This window comes from Lepisosteus oculatus, chromosome 25, assembly GCF_040954835.1.
Source record: "Lepisosteus oculatus isolate fLepOcu1 chromosome 25, fLepOcu1.hap2, whole genome shotgun sequence".
NCBI classification, from domain to species: domain Eukaryota; kingdom Metazoa; phylum Chordata; class Actinopteri; order Semionotiformes; family Lepisosteidae; genus Lepisosteus; species Lepisosteus oculatus.
In genome coordinates, this window is record NC_090720.1 from 10,923,858 (window position 1) to 10,946,629 (window position 22,772).

General features: G+C 42.6%; 2 protein-coding genes across 2 annotated transcripts; both read left to right on the plus strand.

Moving 5' to 3' along the window:
- The first annotated feature begins 2,599 nt into the window (after positions 1 to 2,599).
- Positions 2,600 to 13,236, plus strand: pink1 (PTEN induced kinase 1). The gene is made up of 8 exons (XM_069183787.1): positions 2,600 to 3,080; positions 4,811 to 5,092; positions 7,209 to 7,312; positions 7,784 to 7,966; positions 8,101 to 8,264; positions 8,815 to 8,942; positions 9,764 to 10,000; positions 11,081 to 13,236. The coding sequence occupies exons 1-8, from the start codon at positions 2,721 to 2,723 to the stop codon at positions 11,357 to 11,359; spliced, it is 1,737 nt and encodes a 578-aa protein (XP_069039888.1). The 5' UTR covers positions 2,600 to 2,720; the 3' UTR covers positions 11,360 to 13,236.
- A 681-nt stretch (positions 13,237 to 13,917) lies between these two features.
- Positions 13,918 to 22,480, plus strand: agmat (agmatinase (putative)). The gene is made up of 7 exons (XM_015336834.2): positions 13,918 to 14,442; positions 15,913 to 16,115; positions 17,643 to 17,691; positions 18,881 to 19,076; positions 20,217 to 20,396; positions 20,968 to 21,052; positions 21,802 to 22,480. The coding sequence occupies exons 1-7, from the start codon at positions 13,961 to 13,963 to the stop codon at positions 21,873 to 21,875; spliced, it is 1,269 nt and encodes a 422-aa protein (XP_015192320.2). The 5' UTR covers positions 13,918 to 13,960; the 3' UTR covers positions 21,876 to 22,480.
- Positions 22,481 to 22,772: the final 292 nt, after the last annotated feature.

Genomic DNA, 22,772 nt, shown 5'->3' on the forward strand with positions numbered 1-22,772 from the left:
GGAGATTTCGATATATGAGAGAGCTTCTGCAGTTACGCGTTTGGAAATGTAAGAAATGCAGATTTCCCTTTAATCAGCTCATTCACTTTTAAGAGACACATCTAAATAACTTGCATTAGGCCAAATAATTAATAGTAGGTATTGTAGCGTTCTCAGGTTCACCGCACAGTATATTCTTTTGAAAGTTGTGTAAATATACTTTTCAAGCATAAAATACTTTTTAAAAATTTTGTAGCAATTGTGCATAAAATACCAGCTTTAAACGTGAAATATTTACATTTAAAACTGTAAAAATGTTTCATTAAAAAGATTTTATGCGGAGACTACTGTTGTTTCTGATCTCATGTAGTTGGTTATTAATCGTCTTTTGAGCTTGTGCACTGCGGGACTCGTCACAGCGATTAGCCGGTGGCCGATTCTCACAGGTGGGCAATTCTTTCCAGCCGGTGTTATTGGCGCAATTAATGCTGCGTGACCTCTAACCGTGACCGGATACCAACAAGCTTTAACTCGTAAAATGACCATTTCAAACGTAGTCTTGAGAGGAACGTGCCAGCATTGTGCCATTATTAACATTTCTTGCCAGATTCAAATCTGTCCGCTTCCTTGGTTTTGTGAACACGAATTCTGTGCTATCCATCAGATGATCTGTCGCTTGCATTGGTGCACAGCACACATGTCCCTAAATAAACCCTTTAACACTGGCTCTCGTCAGCGGATAATTCATCGACTCATATGGTTATGTAGCTTCACAACAACATAACATTAGTAGGCATTTATTTTTATATAAATAGGCATTTCTGTGCTGACTGCGTATCAACAGCACTTAAGGGCTAGAATGACGTATAATTTAAATTGTGCACACCCGCTTACACAATGTGTGGATAGATGACAAATGTACAGTACATTCTTTGTAAATACAATTTACGACGACTGCATACAAGGAAGATGATTTGGAAGACCATCGGCGGCGTAACTAACAGGCGCTTCACACCTGCTGGCCTAGGTGGCGCTAGGAGGAGCGATTAGGATGCGAGCCCGTTACTGCATCTGTCTTGGGCCGCTTCCGCTCATTGGTTGGGCAGAATCCGGGCTTCAGTGCTGCAGCTCTTCGGCATTTGTGCACGTTGTGCAGATTTTTATCAGGTTTTATAGAACATAAAATAATACAAATAACGGAGAAACAGTATCCACAACGGAAAAGCGAACAAAAGGGACTAAGAACAGTATCTTGCCAGAAATAATAACAAATCTGTATACATCAAGTTTTATTAATTGTGATTTTTGCTTTGTTATTTGTCATGCTTGTAATGGAGTTTAAGTAGTATTGCATTTACACCTTATATACACTAAATGAGGGAGTAGCACTGGACAGTTCTGTTTTAATTAATAATAATTGCTTACACTTATGTAGTGCTTTTCTGGATACTCCACTCAAATATTTTTACAGGTAATGGGGATCCCCTCCACCCCCACCAGTGTGCAGCCCCACCTGGATGATGCGACGGCAGCCATAGTGCACCAGTTCGCTCACCATACACCAGCTCTCAGTGGGGAGGAGAACAGAGTGATGAAGCCAGTTCAGAGATGGGGATTATTAGGAGTCCATAATTGGTAAGGGCCAATGGGAAATTTGGCCAGGACGAGTACACCCCTACTCTTTTCGAGAAACGCCCTGGGATTTTTAATGACCACAGAGAGTCAGGACCTATACTGAGGGCATTAGAACCCACATAGACCTCAGGGTAAGCACCCCCTGCTGGCCCCACTAACACCTCAGCTTTCCCAGGAGGTCTCCCATCCAGGTACTGACCAGGCTTACACCTGCTGAGCTTCAGTGGGTTGCCAGTTGTGAGTTGCAGGATATGACTGCTGAGTTTTGTGGATGTGATATCCACTCATTATTAAAAGGTAGGTTAGGTCCCCTTTTCAGGCCATCAAGACCCATGGGGAAGGGGGGGTGGGCAAGAGCCATCATTTTTCTCAACCATCTGACACTGGAGGTGGAGGTGATGTCAGCATCACGCTCTGGCTGGCCTATTACCTCCAGTACTCATTTGGAAAGCAGGCGGAGTGGACCTGGAGTGGACCTGGGAGCTGAGTGGAATTATGAAAAAAGCTACATCACTTGCCCCCACCTGGGACTGAACCCAGGACCTCCCGGTCCGGAGCTAGACGACCCATTATTAATAAAAGATTCAATCCATTAATACAAATTCATTTTCCATTTTACGGGGAAAATATTGCAACATATAACATGAAACTGCTTAAGTATAACTTTCATACTGAAGATAAAATTAAAGGTATTTTTTCCAATTCTATCCAGAACACTATATATATATACGTAACAAATGTGTCAGCGTTTCTTTCCCAGCATCACAGAACACGCATAACTCTAACTCGTTATATGAATTGAAAAAATGTCCGTTTAATTGATAAACACTATAAACAATTTTGAATGCGAACCTTGTTCTCAGACCGCTTTTGCAGGATATACTATACACAGAGGAGGCATTAAGTAGGGGGCTGCGCGACCTGATAACGTTTTTCCGGTTGAGTTTCTCGCACATCCGGTCTGTGACGACTTCCGCATGTCTGCTGGCATGTTTACATCACGTGACCCCCTTGTTTATCACGGTTGTGCTGGGACGTTTGGAGGAGGTGTGAGGGAGAAAGGTGGTCACACGTTTTAGGCAAGAAGGGGGCTTTAACAGCCGACCATGTCGGTGAAGCTCGTCATTGCTCGTGGGCTGGAGCTGGGCCGGTCGGTGTTTCAGCAGGGTCTCCTGAAACCGGCTGCCCGGGTCGCTGCGAAGTTCAGAAGCGGCCGTGTCCGTCTGGGCCCGCCGGTCCGTACCGTCCAGCCTCAGACTTTCCTGCCTGCTCGTTACCGCTATTTCCGAGTGTCGCTGAGCGGCCTTGCTGCCCAGCTGCAGCGCCGGAGACTCGGCCGGCTTCCAGGAGGCGCCGGATCCCCCAGGACCAGAGCGGTGTTTCTGGCTTTCGGGCTGGGCCTCGGGCTCATCGAGCAGCAGCTGGAGGAGGACAGAAGGGACACGGCGACATGCCGAGAAATTCAGGTACAGCCCGGGTTGGAGAAACAAGTTTATATGGGCTGTGTAAGATGACAAAAGCTTGTGCAAAGCCAAGTTTAAGCTGCACCGCGTTAAGTACTAAGCATTATTGTCAAATAGGGACTCGTATTCTAATATGGTGACGGCCAAGAACCTCCAGGAAGCTTTTAAGACACGAGATTTTAAAGCTGCCCTTAAACCGAAACCCACATTTAAGATGGACCGTCGTTGCTTTGCTAGGTCTGCTGTTTAATCTTCACGTCGCTGATCGGTTGACAGGTGACAGGTGCCGCAGGTGTCAAGTTGCACTACACTGGTTTGACTGGGAGGGCCACTCGATATTTACTCAGTAGACGCATTTATGCAAATTAGCTTGTATCCAGAAGAACTAAAATCTGGAAAGAACTAACAGCTGGAAAAAATATTGTGAGGAATGGTACTAAAAGGCTGCAGGAACAACTACAAGTGCTAGTGAGGACCTAGGTGATACAGGTATCTCACCCAGACCCTGGCTTTAAAGAGGCCAGCATGTTGGCTTAACAGCATGGTGTGTGGTTTGTTACATGCTCCCACCATTCTTTAGGTACAGAAGTGCCTCCTGTTCTCAGTTTTAATTGGGTTCTCCAGTTTGGATTTCATTGTCTGTAAATCACTTGTTTTGTGCTGAATAATAATAAAAAATAATTCCTTACACTTGTATAGTGTTTTTTCTGGACACTCCACTCAAAGCTCTTTACAGGTAATGGGGACTCCCCTACACCACCACCACCACCAGTGTGGTGGATGATGTGACAGCAGCCAGGGTGTGCCAGTACACCCCCCCACACACACCAGCTCTCAGAGTGGAGGAGAACAGAGTGATGAAGCCAGTTCAGAGATGGGGATTATTAGGAGGTCATGATTGGTAAAGGCCCTGGGATTTTTAATGACCACAGAGAGTCAGGACCTCGGTTTAACGTCTCATCCGAAGGACGGCGCCTTTTTACAGTATAGTGTCCCCGTCACTATACCGGGGTAATAGGATCCACACAAACTGCAGGTTGAGCTCCCCCTGCTGGCCCCACTAACACGTCTTCCAGCAGCAACTGTAGTTTTTCCTAGGAGGTCTCCCATCCAGGTACTGACCAGGCTCACACCTGCTGAGCTTCAGTGGGTTTGCCAGGTGTGAGTTGCAGGGTGAAATGGCTGCTGGCATGAATCTGCGGCTCGGGTTCCACCGAGATTTGAATTTGTATCACTGGATTCAGAGTCCAGAGTGCTTATCATTCCACCACAGAACTGTTGACTACATAATGTGCTACTGTACGTAGAGCGGCTCTTCATGTAGTGAGCAAGCATATATATACCTTATAGTTGGCAGGATGAGTGTATGCCATTCCAATGTACAGTATAGCAATATATAGCAATGGTATATTTTAATTTCTTTAATTCTTAATGCAAACTTTAATATCTGGTTCAGTGCTATGTGCTGTAAGTTCTGGTTATATAGTCACCTATTTTTGTTGAAATTTTACAAGCTTCACTTGATGTTACCTATAGAATTGAATTAAGAATTTCAGAGGTGTTAGTCAAGATGACAATTTCCCCAGCACAAGTCCGCCTTGAGTGTGAAAAACTAATGGAGTGGTGATTTTTGTGATTTTATATACGCAGTGAACAGATTCTATGTATTTTAAAAGGAATGGTAGTTAAGGTTTATTAATAGTGAACTATGTATTTTTTTTTTAATTCCCAAGGCCTTGTTTGCCCAGAAGAAGACGGCGCTGCAAAGCCCACTCAAGTCCTTCTCCTCGGGCTACAGGCTGGAAGACTACGTGTTTGGGAGGCAGGTTGGGAAGGGCTGCAATGCTGCTGTGTATGAGGCTACAACTCCTTTCGCTGTTCCGAGACGGGCTGGGCAGTGCTCCCTGGTGGTGCCGGATCCATCCGGAGAAGTGAGGCAGGAAGACTCACTGTCTCTCCAGTGCCGTGCCACAGCTGAGTACCCCCTGGCAGTGAAGATGATGTGGAATATCGGGGTAGGTGGAATAAAAACATAGCTATATAGACATCATGTCACGCCCTCTGCAGCCAGAGGGCGCTCCTAGTTTGTCCTGTCTGTTGTTTCCGGTGCTTTGCTGTCTCTCTCTCTCTCTCTGGGGCTATATATTTCTGGGTCTTTCATTTGCCTTTGCTCAGCATTGACATTCGGATGTCCTCAGACCCACCTAGCACCAGGTCGCCCCACGCTGCTAACTGAGGGCATAGGTCTCTCTTCAGCCAAAACGCATTTCCTGAACAGCTGAGCCCGGGCTAACCCCCATCTCGCCGCTATGCACAGGGTCTGTTTCGCTCTCCTGTCATTCCACGGTTTGTCCTTTCCGACATCCGTGACACATCAGGTTGTGTATCAAGTTGTGCAGAAACCGGTAAAAGCCGTGAAAATGAAGTTGCACATTTTGAATGTGCCTACTGAGAGTCCCACCTGTGGTGTAAACATTTGCTTTGGTAAACAACAAATAGCAAGTTTCTAAGTAACGTAGTCCTATACACCTCCACGTGTTTGTCATGTTCGAATCTTTGCTTCTCATCGTTCACATTTTGGGGCAGCACTGTGGCGCAGTGGTCAGCATTGCTGCCTCGTGGCGCAGGGGCTCTGGGTTCGGTTCCGAATCTGGGGCTTCTGTCTGTGTGGAGTTTTTTATGTTTTCCCCATGTTGGCATGGGTTTTCAAGGGGTTCTCTGGTTTCCACCCACAGTCAAAAGACATGCTGACAGGTTAATTGGCTTCTGGAAAAATTAGTCCTGGTGTGTGTGTTTCTGTCTGTGTGCCCTGCCTTGCGCCTGTTGCTTACTGGGATAGGCTCCAACTTGCCCACCACCCCTTTCTGGATAAAGTGGTTAGAAGATGAGGGGATGTTCACGTTTTGACAATTTTCAAACATAGCAATTGAATCAATCTGGCATATAGTAGACAATGAGACTAATCTCTGATCTCATAAAGAAAACCTTTCCTCCGAACCCTGGTCTAATTGGAACTGGCATTTCTCTAGTCCAGCCACTTCCAGTGGCAGACTGTACATATAAGGAAAGACCGAAACTGCTTTAGTGAACTGAATGTAACTGGATGTCTTAAATATATTTACACTGGGCACATACCTTACATGCATTTAAACAAACTCATCACAACTGTTTAAAATGAGAAATAAATCAATTGTAAGCACTGTTTTAACAACATGGTGATCTGTAATGCTGTATATTGATTTTTATTTCCCTGGTTGTATTTTCAGATCTATTTTCCAGTGTGTTTTTAGAGTAGAAGTTTATTGTTAAACACATTAAATATTATTCAGCCAAAACGTGTTTTGTGATTAAATACATTAGTAGTGAATCTGAATTTATTTGGTTGCACCAGCAGTGTGTAAGTTCATTCCTTTGTTAACCAGTGAAGCCTCAGTGCAATATATTGGGCTTCATTTAGGTACAGCTCTGGTTTTATTCAAAAGTTAATAAACAACCTGAAAATTAACACTGGGACTGTTTCTCTTGTCCAGTACAGTATATAGTACTGGCAGCTTGTAGTCCTCCTATCTACAAAAGCATTTTAGTGCACACATTTATAAATGATAACCATAACAAATTATGTCAGTTACTATTGTGAAGTGAGGTTGAACTAAGCTAAGCAAGAACGGGCACACAAAGGGTGAAACACTGCAAGAAGAATGAAGAAATGAACATCAGAACAATAAAGAAATATAAAAACTACACGAAAGTGGTCTGCAAACAGTTCAAGCTTGTATTGAAAAAAGATCAGCACTCCAACATTATACAAAATCCACTTTAGAGACATGCTATAAATTATATGTTGCGTTGCCAAGTTCTATCTGGAACATACATTGATTTAAAACAGGGGTTTCCAAACCAGATCCTGGACAGCCACAGTGTCGTCTGGTCTTCATTCCTTCATCTGGTCTGACTTCATTGACCTCAGGTTACCATGCTTTCTACAGCTCTGCTCATCAGTAGCTACATAAGATCCTGTGGAACTATGACCCTACATGACCTAGGTTGCAGACTCCATATTTAAGGATGTAAAAGGGCAGGTTTATATAGTACAGAAATGCTTGTTGAAGTGATATGTGCTGTCTGTTGCAGGCAGGGTCTTCCAGTGAATCCATCCTTAACTCCATGTGTCAGGAGCTGGTTCCTGCTAGCCCTCTGGCTATGAGAGGAGAGAAGGCAGCTGTTGTTTTGAATGGGTGAGCTGGAGGCTATGACTTTGTCTGTAATTCCATAGTTTCTGTAATTCTAAGAGATGTCTGCAATTTCAAAAGAAGACAAAAATGGTGCCTAACATTCATTCAAATATACTGTTTCATGTAATTCATACACATACAATTGTTTCATATAATTATTCAACTAACAACCAAGATTAGAAGTTGGAGAACAATCGCCATCAATGGAAAAATAAAGCTTGATTAACGTGATGAATGTAAGTAAGCTCCAGTTCAACATCCCCAGATTTGTTTAGTTAGATGAATGAATTAATAAGTGAAACTAAAACAGAAAACCCTAGGACTGTTCAAAATTTCAAAGCAAAGAGAAATAGGCAACATTGTCATTTTCCAGAGGTGGTTCTCTAGAGGGGAAAACCGTGCTGTATTTCTGTGCTTTCCTTTGTATTTTGACCCCATTTCTGTTCAATCATTATTGTTCCAAACCATGCACAGGCGGTTCGGCTCTGTGACAAAGAGGATGGCGCCTCACCCCAATGTGATCCGGGTTTACCGAGCCTTCACAGCAGAGGTGCCCCTGCTGCCTGGCGCCCAAGAGGAGTACCCCGCTGTGCTGCCCACCAGGCTGAACCCAGCTGGAATGGGGCACAATCGGACCCTGTTCCTAGTGATGAAGAAGTGAGGGAATGTTTTGACTTTAAATCCGATGCAGTGCATTAAAATACTTATATTAGGAGCTACATTTAAGGCTCCTTTGTGCATTTTTATGCTGAAATAGATCATCAACAATATTTTGCTTTGTGTCTGTTCAGTTACCCTTGCACTTTGCGCCAGTTCTTGGAGGTGTCAGTCCCTGGGAATAGAGAAGGATCACTCATGATTCTTCAGCTGCTTGAAGGAGTGGATCATCTGAACAGACAAGGCATTGCCCATCGCGACCTCAAAACTGACAACATCCTCCTGGAGTTCGATTCAGGTTAGAAATAGTTTGGATACAATGGTGGAACAACCCCTCATTTAAAGTTCCCTGGTTAGCTGGCAGAATCATTTTGTTATCCAAACAGTGATTTTATGTTTTTTTAATTATCAGTGGTGGAAATAAGATTCAAAAGTCACTGCTAGTTCTATATTTGAATGTGATGAGCTGACGACCCTAAAAAATGTATAGCTCATTTGATCAATATATTAAAATAATTGTGAAGAAATGTTCTGCAGCCAGTGTGAACTTGAATGTAATAGCAGTCTTGAATGCTTCCAACTGCTATTTAATAGTAGTTCTACCTTCACCCTAGAATAGGTTGTTAAAGTTTTAAGGTTTACCTGTATTCTATACTAGACTGTCAGTTTTTTATTTAAACGATCATTAATTTTTAAGTATACAGACCTGTATACATCTGCCATAATGGTGAATTTTATGGTTTTTAGAATTCATTTCTGTAGGCAAAGATACAAAAATGTAAATGCTTCCTGATCCCGATTTGTATTAATTGTTATTTTAATTCAGTTTTATTTGGTGCATTTTTTAGGTGGCTGTCCCCGCCTGGTGATTGCAGACTTTGGGTGCTGCCTGGCAGATGAGACCTGTGGCTTACAGCTGCCTTTTAATAGCCTGTGTGTGGACAGAGGGGGAAACGCCAGCCTCATGGCACCAGAAGTAAGCTTCTTAACAAAGTGTATTGAGGAGCAGATACCTTTTTCCCCTGTCCTATTGTGTTGTTTCTCACTTGTATCAGGAGGCCTGCTTAAAATTTTCCTTGCTAGCTGTCAGGTGATGTAGCTGGATTAGTTGGATTAAATAATGAGAGTGTGCTGTAAATAAATGCAGGTCTTCTGATTTTTTTCATATATTTCATGTCATTGCATTAGTAATATAAAGTGGCATCTTCTTTTTCTAGAAGTTTTAAAATTCTGTTAATCTAGAAATTATTATTTTTTTAATATTGTTAAGTGCAATGAAAAAATGAAATGTCTTTATGTATGCCTTCTAGCCCACAGTTGACTAAAATATTAGCGCTCCCATAACAAGATGTGAAACATTAGTGACAATCATTTATACAATAGCCAGTAAAACTCTATTCCTGGTTTGAGCTGGCAGTAAATTTCACAGTTTCTGTGCTACAAAACAGAAGAAAAATATTTGAAAAATATAGAAGAAATAGAAGAATATTATCTCAAACTGAAACAGAGGACAAATTCATATTTCTTATGTTTAAAAATTATTTTACAAACATATTTGAGCTTAAATGAGCACAAGAAAGAAAACATTTCAGAACAAAGAAGTGAAAGTTTTGTCTTCATTTCTTTTTGAATTACCACTACCCAGTTTGAAACATAAGATGGTTATTTTGTGAGTAGATATATAGAGTGTGACCTACAGATTATCATTGTGCTTTATATGAAATGAGCTGGGTCTTATTCTGAACTCTTACTGATGTGAAATGTCAAAGTTCTCCTTCTCTTGATTGGAATGTTTAGGTTGCAACAGCTGTTCCTGGCCCTGGTGTGGTCATTGACTACAGCAAGGCGGACGCGTGGGCTGTAGGTGCCATCGCCTATGAGATCTGTGGGCAGCGTAATCCATTCTACATGCCTGGAGCAGAGGGGCTGGAGAGCAGGACCTACCAGGAGCAGCAGCTGCCTCCCCTGCCCAGCAGTATTCCTGCTGAGGTGCATCTGGTGGTGGGGTTGCTGCTGCGCAGGAACCCCAGAAAGGTGGGTGGCCCCAGTCCTTCAATCTCTGATCCATCAGGAAGCACCATGTTACTGGGATTTCACATTGAAGTTCGTCGATCATAATTTAAGATTGAAATTCTCATAGATACAAAAATAAGCACACAAGAAGTAGCAGTAAGGCAGTAATAAAATACAGATAATTTTATTACTACCTTACTGCTACTTCTTGTGCACTTATTTTTTTATTTAAGGTAGAATCCTTAAAGTTAAAGCCAACTCAAACTGACTTTTAATTCAGAAAAATGTATGACAACCAAATAATTAAGCAATCGGGTTGTCCCGATGTGGTCACGGCATGAGTGTCAAGCTCATAATTTTCAGAGGATTAAAAGTAGGAGTCCATTTAAAAAGTCAATATTAGTTATTTTACTTTTCTACTTAAGACCACATTAGAAGGATTTGTGAATCCGACATTAAAATTAACCCGGTGCCAAAATAATCTCTCCTAAGGAGACATCTTGTGACACCACGAAAATACCTTCTCACTTGGGATCAGTACTGTACTGCTCAGTAAGTGGTCAAGCTGTGTCCACAAAAAGAGAATCAAGGTTTGGGATTCAATGATTCCTCCAGTCCTCAGATTCAAAAATAGAAAGAGAGCAATACTCTGTGCACATAAAAACTTGCAGGAATATTTGAAAATATGTTTTTTTTTTTGCTCTGGTGCAAGCTTGGACACTTACAACTAGATTCTTCAATAGCTTCTATCCTCAAGCAGTGCGATTGGCGAACACATTTAGCCATGCCCCTCGGACCACACCTACACCATCTACCTCATTATGATTTCTTATTTATTGCACATCTCCAGTCATTGTTTACACCTCTGTATTGTTTACATTGTCTGCTGTTTTTATATTGTCTTGATGCACTGTCTGCACTTTGTGTTTTTACACTTATTTTAACAATTGAGAGACTTTCTGTAAGTAAGAATTCCATTGTACCAGTACATGTACTGGTTACATATGGCAATAAAATTCAAGTTCAAGCTTTCCTTGATTTTCTCTTCCACTGAAACTCCAGAGCTGTGCTTAAGTAACAGCTGTTTCCTCTCCCCTTCAGCGCCCGAGCGCTCGTGTGGCAGCCAACCTGCTGCACCTCTGCCACTGGGGTGGGAGACGACTGCATCTGAACAGGGTCTGCAAGAAGGAGATGGCCGACTGGCTTCTCTGTCAGTCGGCTGTCGCGCTCCTGAAGGGTCAATACTGCGGTGGGGACAGAGTTGAAGTAGGATTACAGAGGGGCTTCCTGGCCAACATTGACCTGGAGGAGCTAAGAATGGCACTGGGGTTCCTGCTCACTTTAATTGAAGACTCCAAATCCCGTATCCTCTCAGATTAATTATATTTATATTTTTAATCAATAGTGCTATAGCTGTTGCTTTGATTTTTGTGATCAGTACAAACATTATTAAGAGTTTATTCAGAGTTTCTATCCTTGTGCCACATTGGCAAGATGACGAGAACGTAAAGCACTATCAACATCTATGTGCCAGTGGGGCAGATTTTAAAAAGCTATTTAGTTACTAATGGCTTGCTGATGACTTGATCTGCTGTGACTTTTATTTAATAGACTGAACTATCAAAAATAGTTTCGGTGTTCTGTAGTATAGAGTGGTGTTACAAAAACCTACTCGTTTTTTACTAGATTGAGACTGTGGTGATGATGATCAAGTGAAACACATAACAATAATGTTTCCACTAGCACAATTAGGTATATTGTAAAATTAACTATGAATTAAGAACACCTTTATGAAAGGTTCTTACATTAAATACAGCTTGTTTTCTTTTTGTTGTGGAAAATACAAAGCTATTGTGTTCAATGTACTCTCTTTACCTGCCCTACTATCTGATACAATCTAGGTTGTTGAATTATTGCACTAAACTTTGACAAAACATCTAGATAAAAAATCTTGGAATCCTTAACACTGCTTTTTAGTACGATGAAAATAAAATCAGTTGCACTAAAAAAAAAACAATTAGTCATTTGATATTTGCTTAGCAAGTTTTCTTATTCTGGGCGACTTATGCTTTAATTCTCCCCAAATTCTGTTGGAAACCCAAATGGCTCCACACAGTACAAGCTGTTGAGCAAATTGTCTTGATCAACTGGAAAGGCAATTTATGTAATATTACTGTAGCATCACAATCATTGAGTTAGGCCTACAAATTGTTCTCCAGCTGAGGATTTGAAATAGGCTCGCCATATTATGCACCTTTTATTATCAATTTAAGATTATAAGTAGATGACCTTAAAACAATAAGTGGATCAGACTGCTTCCATTCAGCCCATCCCTTTGGTAATCAGTAGCTAATTGATCCCAGGATTTCATCCAGCTGGTTTCCTGAAAGAGGCCAGCATATCAAGTTCAGTAACATGGTTGGGGTAACTTGCTCCATGCTCTTACAGCCTTTTGTTAAAAGAGGTTTATCTCCTATTCTTGGTTTTAAATATACTTCACACAATTTCTGCTTGGTTCATATTTCACTGCTCATTTTAAAGATATCAGCTGGGTTGACTTTATCGGCGTCTTCAAGAAATTCGAATATTTGTATCTGATCTCCCTGATGTCCTCTCTGTTTAAGACTAAAAAGGTTTAATTCCTAATTCCTTTAATTTTGTCAGATTTTGTATTAATTTCTGTCTTCAAATATTAATTGAAAATGATTTGTTTCCTCAGCTTTTGATTGTTTAAAGAATAATATTTTGACATGGGGCAAAATACAATGCAGTTTTGCATTAAGAAGTTGCTGTTTATTTGTGTAGACCCTAACACAGATGCATATGCCTTCCCCAATGTGTAAGTTACTTTAAGGACTCATGTTCAATGTGCAAGGTGGAATGTGGCACGTTTCAAGAATATGATTTGTTTGCTTTGTGGTCAGAAAGTTTTCCAATGAACTAAACTACAGACCACACTGGGATGCATGTAAGAAGCTGAGACTGTTGGGGGAAACAGGTGTGGTGACAATTACAAGTGGGAGGAGTTTTGTAGAATCATACTTTTTATGTTTCAGATAAGCTTATATTAAAGATGATCTGTCATATTGTGAATGTGCACTTTACATGATAGGAATACCTGCTCAAAATATCAAAGCTGTATTACAGTAGTCAATACAAAGTGGAAGATCTGTGCACCAACATTCATAGGTTATTTTTATTGTTGAGAGGAGATCTTTGTTTCTTTTATAGGAAATAAAATGTTATTGTATTCAAAATAGTATGTATTTTTAAGTTTATAATGGGGGTTTCTATTCTTCTTATGACATTTCACACTGTATTGTAACAGAAGAGGCATTCACACTTTAATAGACAATGACAGAAACGCACGTCTACGATAACATTTTGACTGTAAAGGAATACTACATATAAATATATTAGTGTGATTTTTTTTTTTTTAAATCGTATAGAGATGTGTGCTCACATGAATAAATATACCCACTTTTCCTGTGTGGAAATATTTTAAGCCTAATTATATAACACTGACCTCAGTTGAGCAATTTAACATTTTGACAGCTGTGAATTTACGGAATTATAATTAGAAAAGTTATAAACAATAGGAGCCCATAATGTCAGCCTAACTTTATATGGTTCCTAGCAGCTTCTTGATACAAAGGTCTAACTCCACTGATAGTTACAGAATCATTTTTTTTTTAATTTCCTTTGGTGTGGTCTGTGAGATAAGACTATTTTACTATTCTACAATCGTTTGTAACGTTAGATCGTTTACATTTTCTACAAACGCATCTAGAAATAATTGTATATAAGAAGGTCTGTTTGTTGTAGACTTTTCTACGAAAATAAGTGGTGTTCACATGTATGTTTAAAACGTTCCAGGTTGCGTTAGTAATTAACGATACAACAGAAGGGAAGATTAAGATACTACAGTGCAAAACAAGAACCTCTGCTGTGTACATCGAGAAATACATTTCCCACAAGTCTATGGGTAAGACTTCACTGGCCAAAGGGAGCCCTTATAGTATAAGTTCTACTCATTTTCAATTGTGCAGCAGCACGATTTTGAGGGGTCCACAACTTTCAGACCCGCACCTGCAAGCTTGCAAAATGTTCTCGTTTGTTAAACTTCTAAACCGTGCGAGCGCCAGGAAGAATTTCGGAACATTACTTTCCACACGCAGTAGTTGTGCTTTGGGAACCCGTGACTTCTCTGCTGGTTTGACAGCCAGCAGACATGTAGCCCCGGGCTGTGACGAAGCGCCCCTTCCTCGGAGCGCTGTCCAGGTGCCGTCCAGAAGGCTGTCCGGGAGTCGCTACAATGTTCCTCCGAGCGCGGAATTCGTTGCCAGACCGTCCGGCATTGCCACCATGTGTAAATTACCTTTCCAGCAGTCCGCAGAAGGGCTGGATGCCGCTTTCATTGGCGTCCCTATCGATACGGGCACCTCGAATCGTCCCGGAGCCAGGTGAGGACGGTCGGAGCGGACACACGCGTCAAAACTCCGGTGTCGTCTCTACTCTGGGATAGGGCACAGGAGGACAACGGAGCGTGTCAACCATTAGCCAAAATTAGGAGAGTTATAACTTTGTATCAGTTAACGCTTAGTATAACAATACTCTACTCAGAAACCTTTTTTTTAATTGGTGTTTTTATTTTTCAAAGAACGAAAGCGGGCCGGACGAGTTGGAGCCTTTTGCTTGAGCGCAAACTTGTCCAGCTTTCTTTATATTCGTTTTCCAACAATAACAGTTTAAATACAGCAGGGTAGGAGGTTTTAATGGACACGATACAGTATGTACAGTATCAGTGCTTATGGAGCCGTTGCATTGCAAAGAGAATAATGACGTCTTTGTTTAATCCAAGGCTCTCGGAAAACAATTTAAAAAACACTTGTCAGCTGTGAGGATACAGTAAGTGAATTGAACATAGTTCTCACAGAGGATAGGTTTTTAAATTGGAATGGGTGGAGGAAAGGAATAATGTTTTGCTTTGAGTGAATTGTTGCTTATATCCTCACAAATATTTTGGGGTAATTCTTTTGCAACAAATCTCTTCATTTAAAATAAGGTTTCTCAGTATCTTTGTAGATTCAGAGTGGCTTCAGATAATCCAGTATATTAAAAAAAAATATTTTAGCAAAGTCGGGCATCCAGGGTAATGCAAGTACTTGGATTGAGCAGTTCAATTGGGTTACAATTAGTGGAGTACCACAGGTAACTGTGTTATAACAATATCACCACTCTTTTGTATTTATATAGATTGATCTACATTTTGTTTTCAGTAAAGTGTGGAATTTAAATGAAGGGGTGATGTGTTAAGATTGGACAAAGCTCTAGTAAGACTAGTTTGAATGTTATATAAAACGTTGGTCACCATGAGGCGGTAGTATAATGGTCAGCATTGCTGCCTCGCAGCCCTGGGGCCCCGAGTTCAGTTCCAGCTCTGGGCTGCTGTCTGTGTGGAGTGTGTGTGTTCTCCTTGTTCCTCCAGTTTCCTCCCGCAGCTCAAAAACATATTGGTAGGTTAACTGGCTTCTGGGAAAAGATAGGTGTGTGTTTGTAGGTACCCTGCGGTGTACTGGCGTCCACCCAGTTGGAACCGCAAATGAACTGCTCTTACTGCTGCAGCCCCACTCGTCAGAGCCAAGCTGACTCCAGTGGAGTTTGCTGGAGTGCCTCAACTCCGCTCACTGGCAAGCTCACTGGCACCTAGCACGTCACAGGACTCCTTGTTGGGTGGCTGGCTGAGGAAGCCCTGGCAGAGTTGGGCTAGCTGTGAGGAAATCGAGGACACGGTCAGCTAATGGCCCAGCCTACCCTTTATACCAGCAACACACAAGCAGCCGGGCTTGACCTGCACTCCTACAGAACACGTGGTCTGACTCGGTTTCATTGAAAAGCCTACGCCAGAACTTTCTGTGCCCTCTTCCACCCAGGTTTGGACCACGCCAGATCAGGGCGGAGTCGGCCCTGTTGAGGCAATACTGTGGGGGCACAAGGGCAGCCCCCTACGAGTCGCTGGTGGTGGCAGACATTGGCGATGTCAACGTCAACGTGTACGACCTGAAAGACACCTGCAAGAGGATTCGAGAGGCCTACAGGGAGATCATGGCTGCAGGCTGTGTTCCGCTGACGCTGGGTGAGAGATTGTGCCCGGCCCTTGCTTGCTCCTCCATGGGGGAGTTTTGGCTAGACTTAAGAGTGCCTCTGGCTTCCGTTTCAGTCCAGTTTACTGCCTCAGTACAGTCTTGTTGTTGCACAGTGCTTCACTCGCACAAAACAGAAGGTGTGCAGTTTGATTTCCTAGTCAGAAATCGTACCCAGAATCGAAGAGTTGTTGTGCCAGCAACAAAAACGCCCAGGAAGCCGAGGGGAGAAAAACAATGGCTACCAGTTTTTCTTGACTGAATTTATTATGATAAAAAAAACGTCAAAGGCTGTGGTTCTCTGTCGGGTGGTAAGTGCATTCTATTACATGACAGAGCAACTAATCCCTCAGCACATTGATAGGCTGATAGTCTATAAAAACCTTTACTCCCCTTTTCTGTTTGAGCAAGCTAATCTTAAACAAAAAGTTAAATCTTTAACTTGGTTTAAAAGCTTCTGCAGTCTAAAAAGTGTGGCTCAATGTACCCAGCAATTATTAACTAAAAGGCTCTTTACCCAACATTTTAGAGATAGATAGATAAGACTTTATTAATCCCTTAGGGAGATTTTATAGCACAGTAATTTAGATTGGTTGTAGAAAACATTGTTTCATATATATAGAATGTAGCCTATCTACAGTACCTTCTGTGGGTGACAGGTCCATCTCTTGCTGTGCTACAGATTTCTTGAATTTTATCACTTAGAATATCAGTGGTCACCTTCCCTGAACACTGAGCAGGACTCAGAAACTTCTTATGAAGGGCCTTTATTTAACTGATTCTGTGCGCCCTTTCGCTTTCTGACTCCATTCCAGTCCTTCGTTGTAATTGTGTAATACCGCTGTCGCCTCTCACTGTATGCTTTTCTTTCTTACTGTAAAGCACTTTGAGAAGCCACTTATAAAGATGCTATATAAAATAAAAGTATTACTATTACCATCATCATCCCGTGTAAAAGTAAAATGTGCATTAGAATGATGTACATGAATATATGTCATGTGCTTGGAGAACTTTTACTGGCTATGATACAATGGAAACTAATTTCTAAAGACAGGTTACCAATGAGAGGAGACCCTTGACCCTTCAGTATTTAACATTTATCCCTGCAGTACCTTTTCTGCCAACACATGTCCAAAACTCAGAAGGATAGTGAGGTTTCACTGTCTGTATTCCTGCTTAAGATCAAGCAAGTTTGAGCCATTCTGTCCCACAGGAGGTTTCTGTTCCCCTGAGCTCACCTGAGTTACCATCGGGCAGGAGAACAGTCCTGTCGAGCTCCCCATGTGCCACTGTCCCTGGAGCGCATTGCCCAGAGTGCCCCCAGAGTGATGATTTCCAGTCAAGCACTGGCTGGGAATCGCACATGGACCACCTGCTTGAAAGGTGGTCCTGTGAACCACAACTCCATCCTGCTCAGGCCTTCTTAATGCAGAGAATGCCTTCTTAGGAACGGATTTCCAGTTTTTTCCTCTTGCACATACTTCAGCCACCAACACAAGATCCTTGTTTGCTTCTTTCAGGCGGCGATCACACCATATCCTACCCAATCCTTCAAGCCGTTGCTGAAAAGTAAGTTTGAATTTCAGACTAACATGCTGTGACTCAGTGCCGATGCATGGCGAGGAGCCATTTGCCACTGAATGCAGGATGAATTAAATCACATCTGTGGTTCATCGAAAGTTGTTACTTTTCAATCTTCCATTAGAAAGTATGAACAATAAAATGCACAGAATTACACTGGAATATAAAACATCACAACTCCTTCCTATCTCACTAAGACGAACAATACTTGCCATGGGTGCATTGCACCTGCTGTACCAGCATTTGACCTAATTTATTCCTGGTGCTTGTTAGCATATACGTTTATGTTGCTGCACTCTTTAGTGAGCATACCTTTCAGTACTGAAAAAGAACCAAAAACGTTAAGCTGCATTTTTAGAAGGAAATAATTGAATGCAATGAATTGAAAAAAGTAAAGGCCTCTTAAGTGCTATTTCCTCTTAGTTCTGCTGAAAATGCATTTTCAGTCAAACACTGCTGCAAGTGCTATCACGATATTTTAACTGGTAAAGACAGAAACTGTATGTAACTGAACACGGAGTTTGCATTTCTTATATATCAGAAAATACTAGTACACAAAACATCTAATAAGGCTTTTTAAGGTAGAGCACCAAGCTAGTTTTGGATGTACTTTTGTTAAAGCAAGAATAAACTGCTAATATATAGACTTAAAGATGGCAAATACAGGTGAACAAGTTCAACTTCAGGTTCATTAAAAAGGCTCGGTAATTCTACCTTGATTCCATTTAGGAAAAGTGTGAAATTGTCATTCTGGTGCATGGTCCATACACCCATCAGATTTGCGGTGCAAAGACATCAGATACTGGAGAGAAGTGGCTTTACCAGTTCAGTCCTGATACTGGGGTTGTGAATTAATGAAATTCTATATTTGAACTCCTTCATCTGAGTTCCTTTAAACTACAAACACAAAGCAAATATCCTAACGTTTTGATAGGCAACGGATTTTAGCACTGGAGTGGTAGCTTTCTATGTACTTCTTTGCTGGCAGAATTATTTACAGGTTTTGTGCATCTTGGGACTAGTAGCGCTAAAAAGCCGATACGCTCAACCGGAAGATTTGTGGCCCTGGAATGTAAAAAAGGTGGAATTGAAGTTGTTCATTAAAATGACCAGCCTGGCTGGAGAGGTGAGTGACGCAGCGGTGTGACGGGCCGTGTTCTGCTCCCGTGTCGGCCAGGCACGGGCCAGTGGGCCTGATCCACGTGGACGCCCACGCCGACACCAGCGACGTGGTCCTGGGCGAGAAGATTGGCCACGGGACTCCCTTCCGGCGCTGCGTGGAAGAGGGGCTGCTGGACTGCGGCAGGGTGGCTCAGATCGGACTGCGGGGCTCGGCCTACTCGGCGGACGCTTACAGGTGGAACCGAGAACAGGTGGCCGTTGAGACCTGACATGTGACCGTAACAGAAATTAAGAGCAAGTTCAAGTTTACTGTCATATAGGAACAGGTAATAGGTTTATTCCATGCTGAAAAAAAGAAGAAAGAAAACTCAACGTTTCGGCTGTGGAGCCTCACACCTGAAGAAGTTTTCTTTCTTCTTTTTTTCAGCATTTTCATCTTCTAATTTTTTCACCTTAACTTGTTCCTTTGCAGCCTACACATGCTAACGCAGCTAACCACCTGAACTACTTATTGCCATATATACTTGAGTGCAGTGAGCCCCGATGAGCTCTGTTGGCAGAGCATGAGACTCATAATCTCAGGGTAGTGGGTTCGTGTCCCACGTCGGGCGCGAGGTTCTCTAATAACCCATACTGGGCAGCAGCAGTATAGGGTGGTGTTGGCGGCTGAGGATCACGTTTCCGTAACAACGGCAACAACACTCGCACTATCTGCGCGGAAGAAAGGTCTGGCAATCTACTTCTGTATCTTGTCATGAAAACTATATGGATAGTGACGGGAATTATCCACAGGGTTGCCAGGAGTCGACACCGACTCAATGGCACTCATCCTGTCCCACTTGAGTGCAATGAAATGCTTACTTGTGTGTTTTACTCACGTGACAGATGGACATAACAAATGACATCACAATTCTTGGAGACAGGAACAGGGTAGCAGCTCTCATTTTAACCATTTTTAGATGGCAGTGAAATTCAGCAGCGGGAATATTCTGAGTTCAGTGCAAAACAGAGGGTGTAAGAGGGGGCAAGATTTAAGAGGTGGAGTTTAGGACTCTTTTGGCTCTGGGATAGAAGCTTGCAGGTGGTTCAGCCCATCAGAGCTCACCATCCTGTACAGTACATGAAACCTGGTTCGAAAACATCCCACTACATCCAGACAACCCCAGCGCTGCAAGGCCACAATATTAACTAGTGTGCCATCCGATTTGTTGAAATCAAGTGTAATAGGCGACGAGATGCAATACGTTAGTAGCCTAATTTATGTAATATTTCCTATTTCACAATCTGGTGTTGCTACCTGGTTTTCCTGCACGCCAGGGTGCAGATAGAGGGTTTCCAGGCACAGGCAAGTCCTGAATCCCGTGCCGCTTGGTTTGCGTGTGACCCAGCAGGGGTTCCGGGTGGTACCGGCTGAGGAGTGCTGGTCCAAGTCCCTGACGCCCCTCATGGCAGACATCAGACAGCAGGTGGGAGGAGGGCCCGTCTACCTCAGCTTTGACATTGATGCTCTAGATCCGGCCTTCGCCCCGGGGACTGGGACCCCCGAGATTGCTGGGCTCACCCCCATCCAGGTAGGCAGGCCGCTTCTGTTATTTCTCACCGTTGTCCTGATTTTCTCTGCTCGCTCTTGCCCGATCAGCGGTATGCTTTTGTATCATGGGCATTTTTCTGAATTCAATAGGTAGCATCTTAGCGATTATTATTGCCGCTGTTCCTGTGCTTGTAAAGGCAGACGGGCGGTTCAGTTCAGCTGTGAAAGCCACTACCTCCGGCGCCTGCAGCTTTGCAACCTGGAGAGCTACAGTATCAGATCTCCTGGATGTCGTTCTGCTCTCAGCTCTCGGACTCTCCCCCCGGTTGGTTATTGGCTAGGGAGACAAAAACAACATGACCTCGCCTCGCCGATTAAACACGCTTCTAGGACTTTGTGAAAGGGGTAGACTGCAGCCATCGCACTGCAGTTCCATTTTCATCCGGCCTCTGGAAACGTTCCAACGCGAGCGGGAGGTCATGTTTCTCAGGGTCTGCTGTATCCAGTTGACTGCGGTCGGCTCTTCGGGTTTCCGGGTTTAGCTTTTTTGTGTGACAGCCCCCCCCGGGCAGCAGGAGGGGAGTCACAGGCCTTGTGGATGTCGCCGGCAGGCCCTGGAGATAATCCGCGGCTGCAGAGGACTGAGACTGGTGGGCTGCGACCTGGTGGAAGTGTCGCCTCCCTACGACACCACAGGTACGGGGCGTCACTCAGCACGGCTCTCGCGGCCGAGAGGAAGTCAGAAAGATCTGAATAGTGGACAATGAACTTTTTTTTCTTCCTTTTGGTCTCCCTACTACATATTTATTTGTTTTTCCACCACATGTTGATTGTTCCTGTCGTCCACATTGTGTGGACTGTTGTACTGTGTGTGTCCCGAGAGATCAGCGCGATTAAGAAGTCCAATGTACGTGTACATATGGCAATGAACTACTCTACTACTACTCTTCTTTTAATAAGTCAAATAGATCAGTGAATCAGTTTTTTTAATGATTATGGCTCTCCCACCCCATCATACTGAAGGTAATAGTTAAATACTACTACTACTAATAGTATACAGGTGCCAATGCTGTTAATGGAATTCACATCATCCTAACTTTCATTTTTAATTACACCATCCAGGGTCTATCCCACCTTGTACCCAGTACTTCCCAGGATAGGCTCCAGGCCACCATGACCCAGAACTGGATGAGCAGTTATTGAAAGTGATGATACTGCATATATTCATCTTTGATATTATCAGGATTTACACAGTTACACAGTCCACCAACTGTGGCTCCCAGCTTGTATTCTGTATTGGAAGAGTGCTGGAATAGAGAAAAATGTCTACAAGAATGATTAAAGCTTCTGCTCCAATTTCAAGGCTTAAAATGACAGATGGCTCTGGCCATGGGTATCATCTCCAAGCAGACTAACCATAAATCTTTGCTTTTTTCATCCCATAGGTAATACTGCTTTGACGGCTGCTAACCTCCTCTTTGAAATGATGTGCGTCCTCCCAAAAGTGAAATACTACTGAACTCTTTCTGTGACGTGATGAGAAACACCCTGCAGTCAATTTGTGTTTTTCTTTTTGGTGGGTTAACAAATTCACAGCAATGGAATCTATATGTCTTAGAGTACAAAGTAGGTACTCTATAAAGAACGCATCTATTCTATACTAATCTCGATAAACAGCCTTAATTTCATTAAGACGTGCTGAAATCACTACCACATCTGATTCACATTTAAATTGAAATTTATGTCATGTCATTTGCCAAACTGCTTTATATCATACGTTGTCGCAGGAAGCCAGAGCCTGCCCGGCCAGCAATGAGCGCAAGGCAGGGTACACCCTGGACAGGACGCCAGTCCATCGCAGGGCATGTGCAAGCCAATCATACATGGGGGGCAATTTGAAGGCCACGGTAAAGGCCAAGGCGGGAAATTTGGCCCACACACAGGGATAGCTCCCCTACTCTTATCGAGAAACGCCGGGGAATCTTTAATGAGCACTGAGAGTCAGGACCTCGCTTTAACAGTCTTATCCGAAAACAAATGTAATTTTTTTCTAATTGTTTTTGCGACTTGGGTGAGACTTTGTATTGAGACTATAGGAGGATGCATTAAATGAAAAGAGTTCGACAGCTGTGTCCATTTTATTTTCGCCCTGGAATTTACTGTACAGGCCATGTTGCCACAAATGTTTGCAATAACATACTGTGTCTGAAAAATGAAAATGCTACAATGAACAACTTTTTCTTAAATTGAAAAAAAAAACAGATCTTTAGGAATGGCAAGATTGAGAAGACCTGAAATTGACTCATCACATTTTTTTTTAAAAATTTACTTTATTATAGTTACCCAAACCTTGTTTCCCTTTGGTAGCAGAAACATGAAACTGTAAAGTGGAGGATTCAGTATTTTACAAGGTGGG

Bases quoted from the DNA above. Each gene is read 5' to 3' on its own strand.
- pink1 (XM_069183787.1), top strand. From the start codon at position 2,721: ATGTCGGTGAAGCTCGTCATTGCTCGTGGGCTGGAGCTGGGCCGGTCG. The intron at 7,967-8,100 runs GTGAGGGAATGT...GTGTCTGTTCAG, and splicing joins CTGTTCCTAGTGATGAAGAA to TTACCCTTGCACTTTGCGCC. The intron at 10,001-11,080 runs GTGGGTGGCCCC...TCTCCCCTTCAG, and splicing joins TGCGCAGGAACCCCAGAAAG to CGCCCGAGCGCTCGTGTGGC.
- agmat (XM_015336834.2), top strand. From the start codon at position 13,961: ATGGGTAAGACTTCACTGGCCAAAGGGAGCCCTTATAGTATAAGTTCT. The intron at 17,692-18,880 runs GTAAGTTTGAAT...CGTGTCGGCCAG, and splicing joins CTTCAAGCCGTTGCTGAAAA to GCACGGGCCAGTGGGCCTGA. The intron at 19,077-20,216 runs GTGGCCGTTGAG...GTGACCCAGCAG, and splicing joins ACAGGTGGAACCGAGAACAG to GGGTTCCGGGTGGTACCGGC.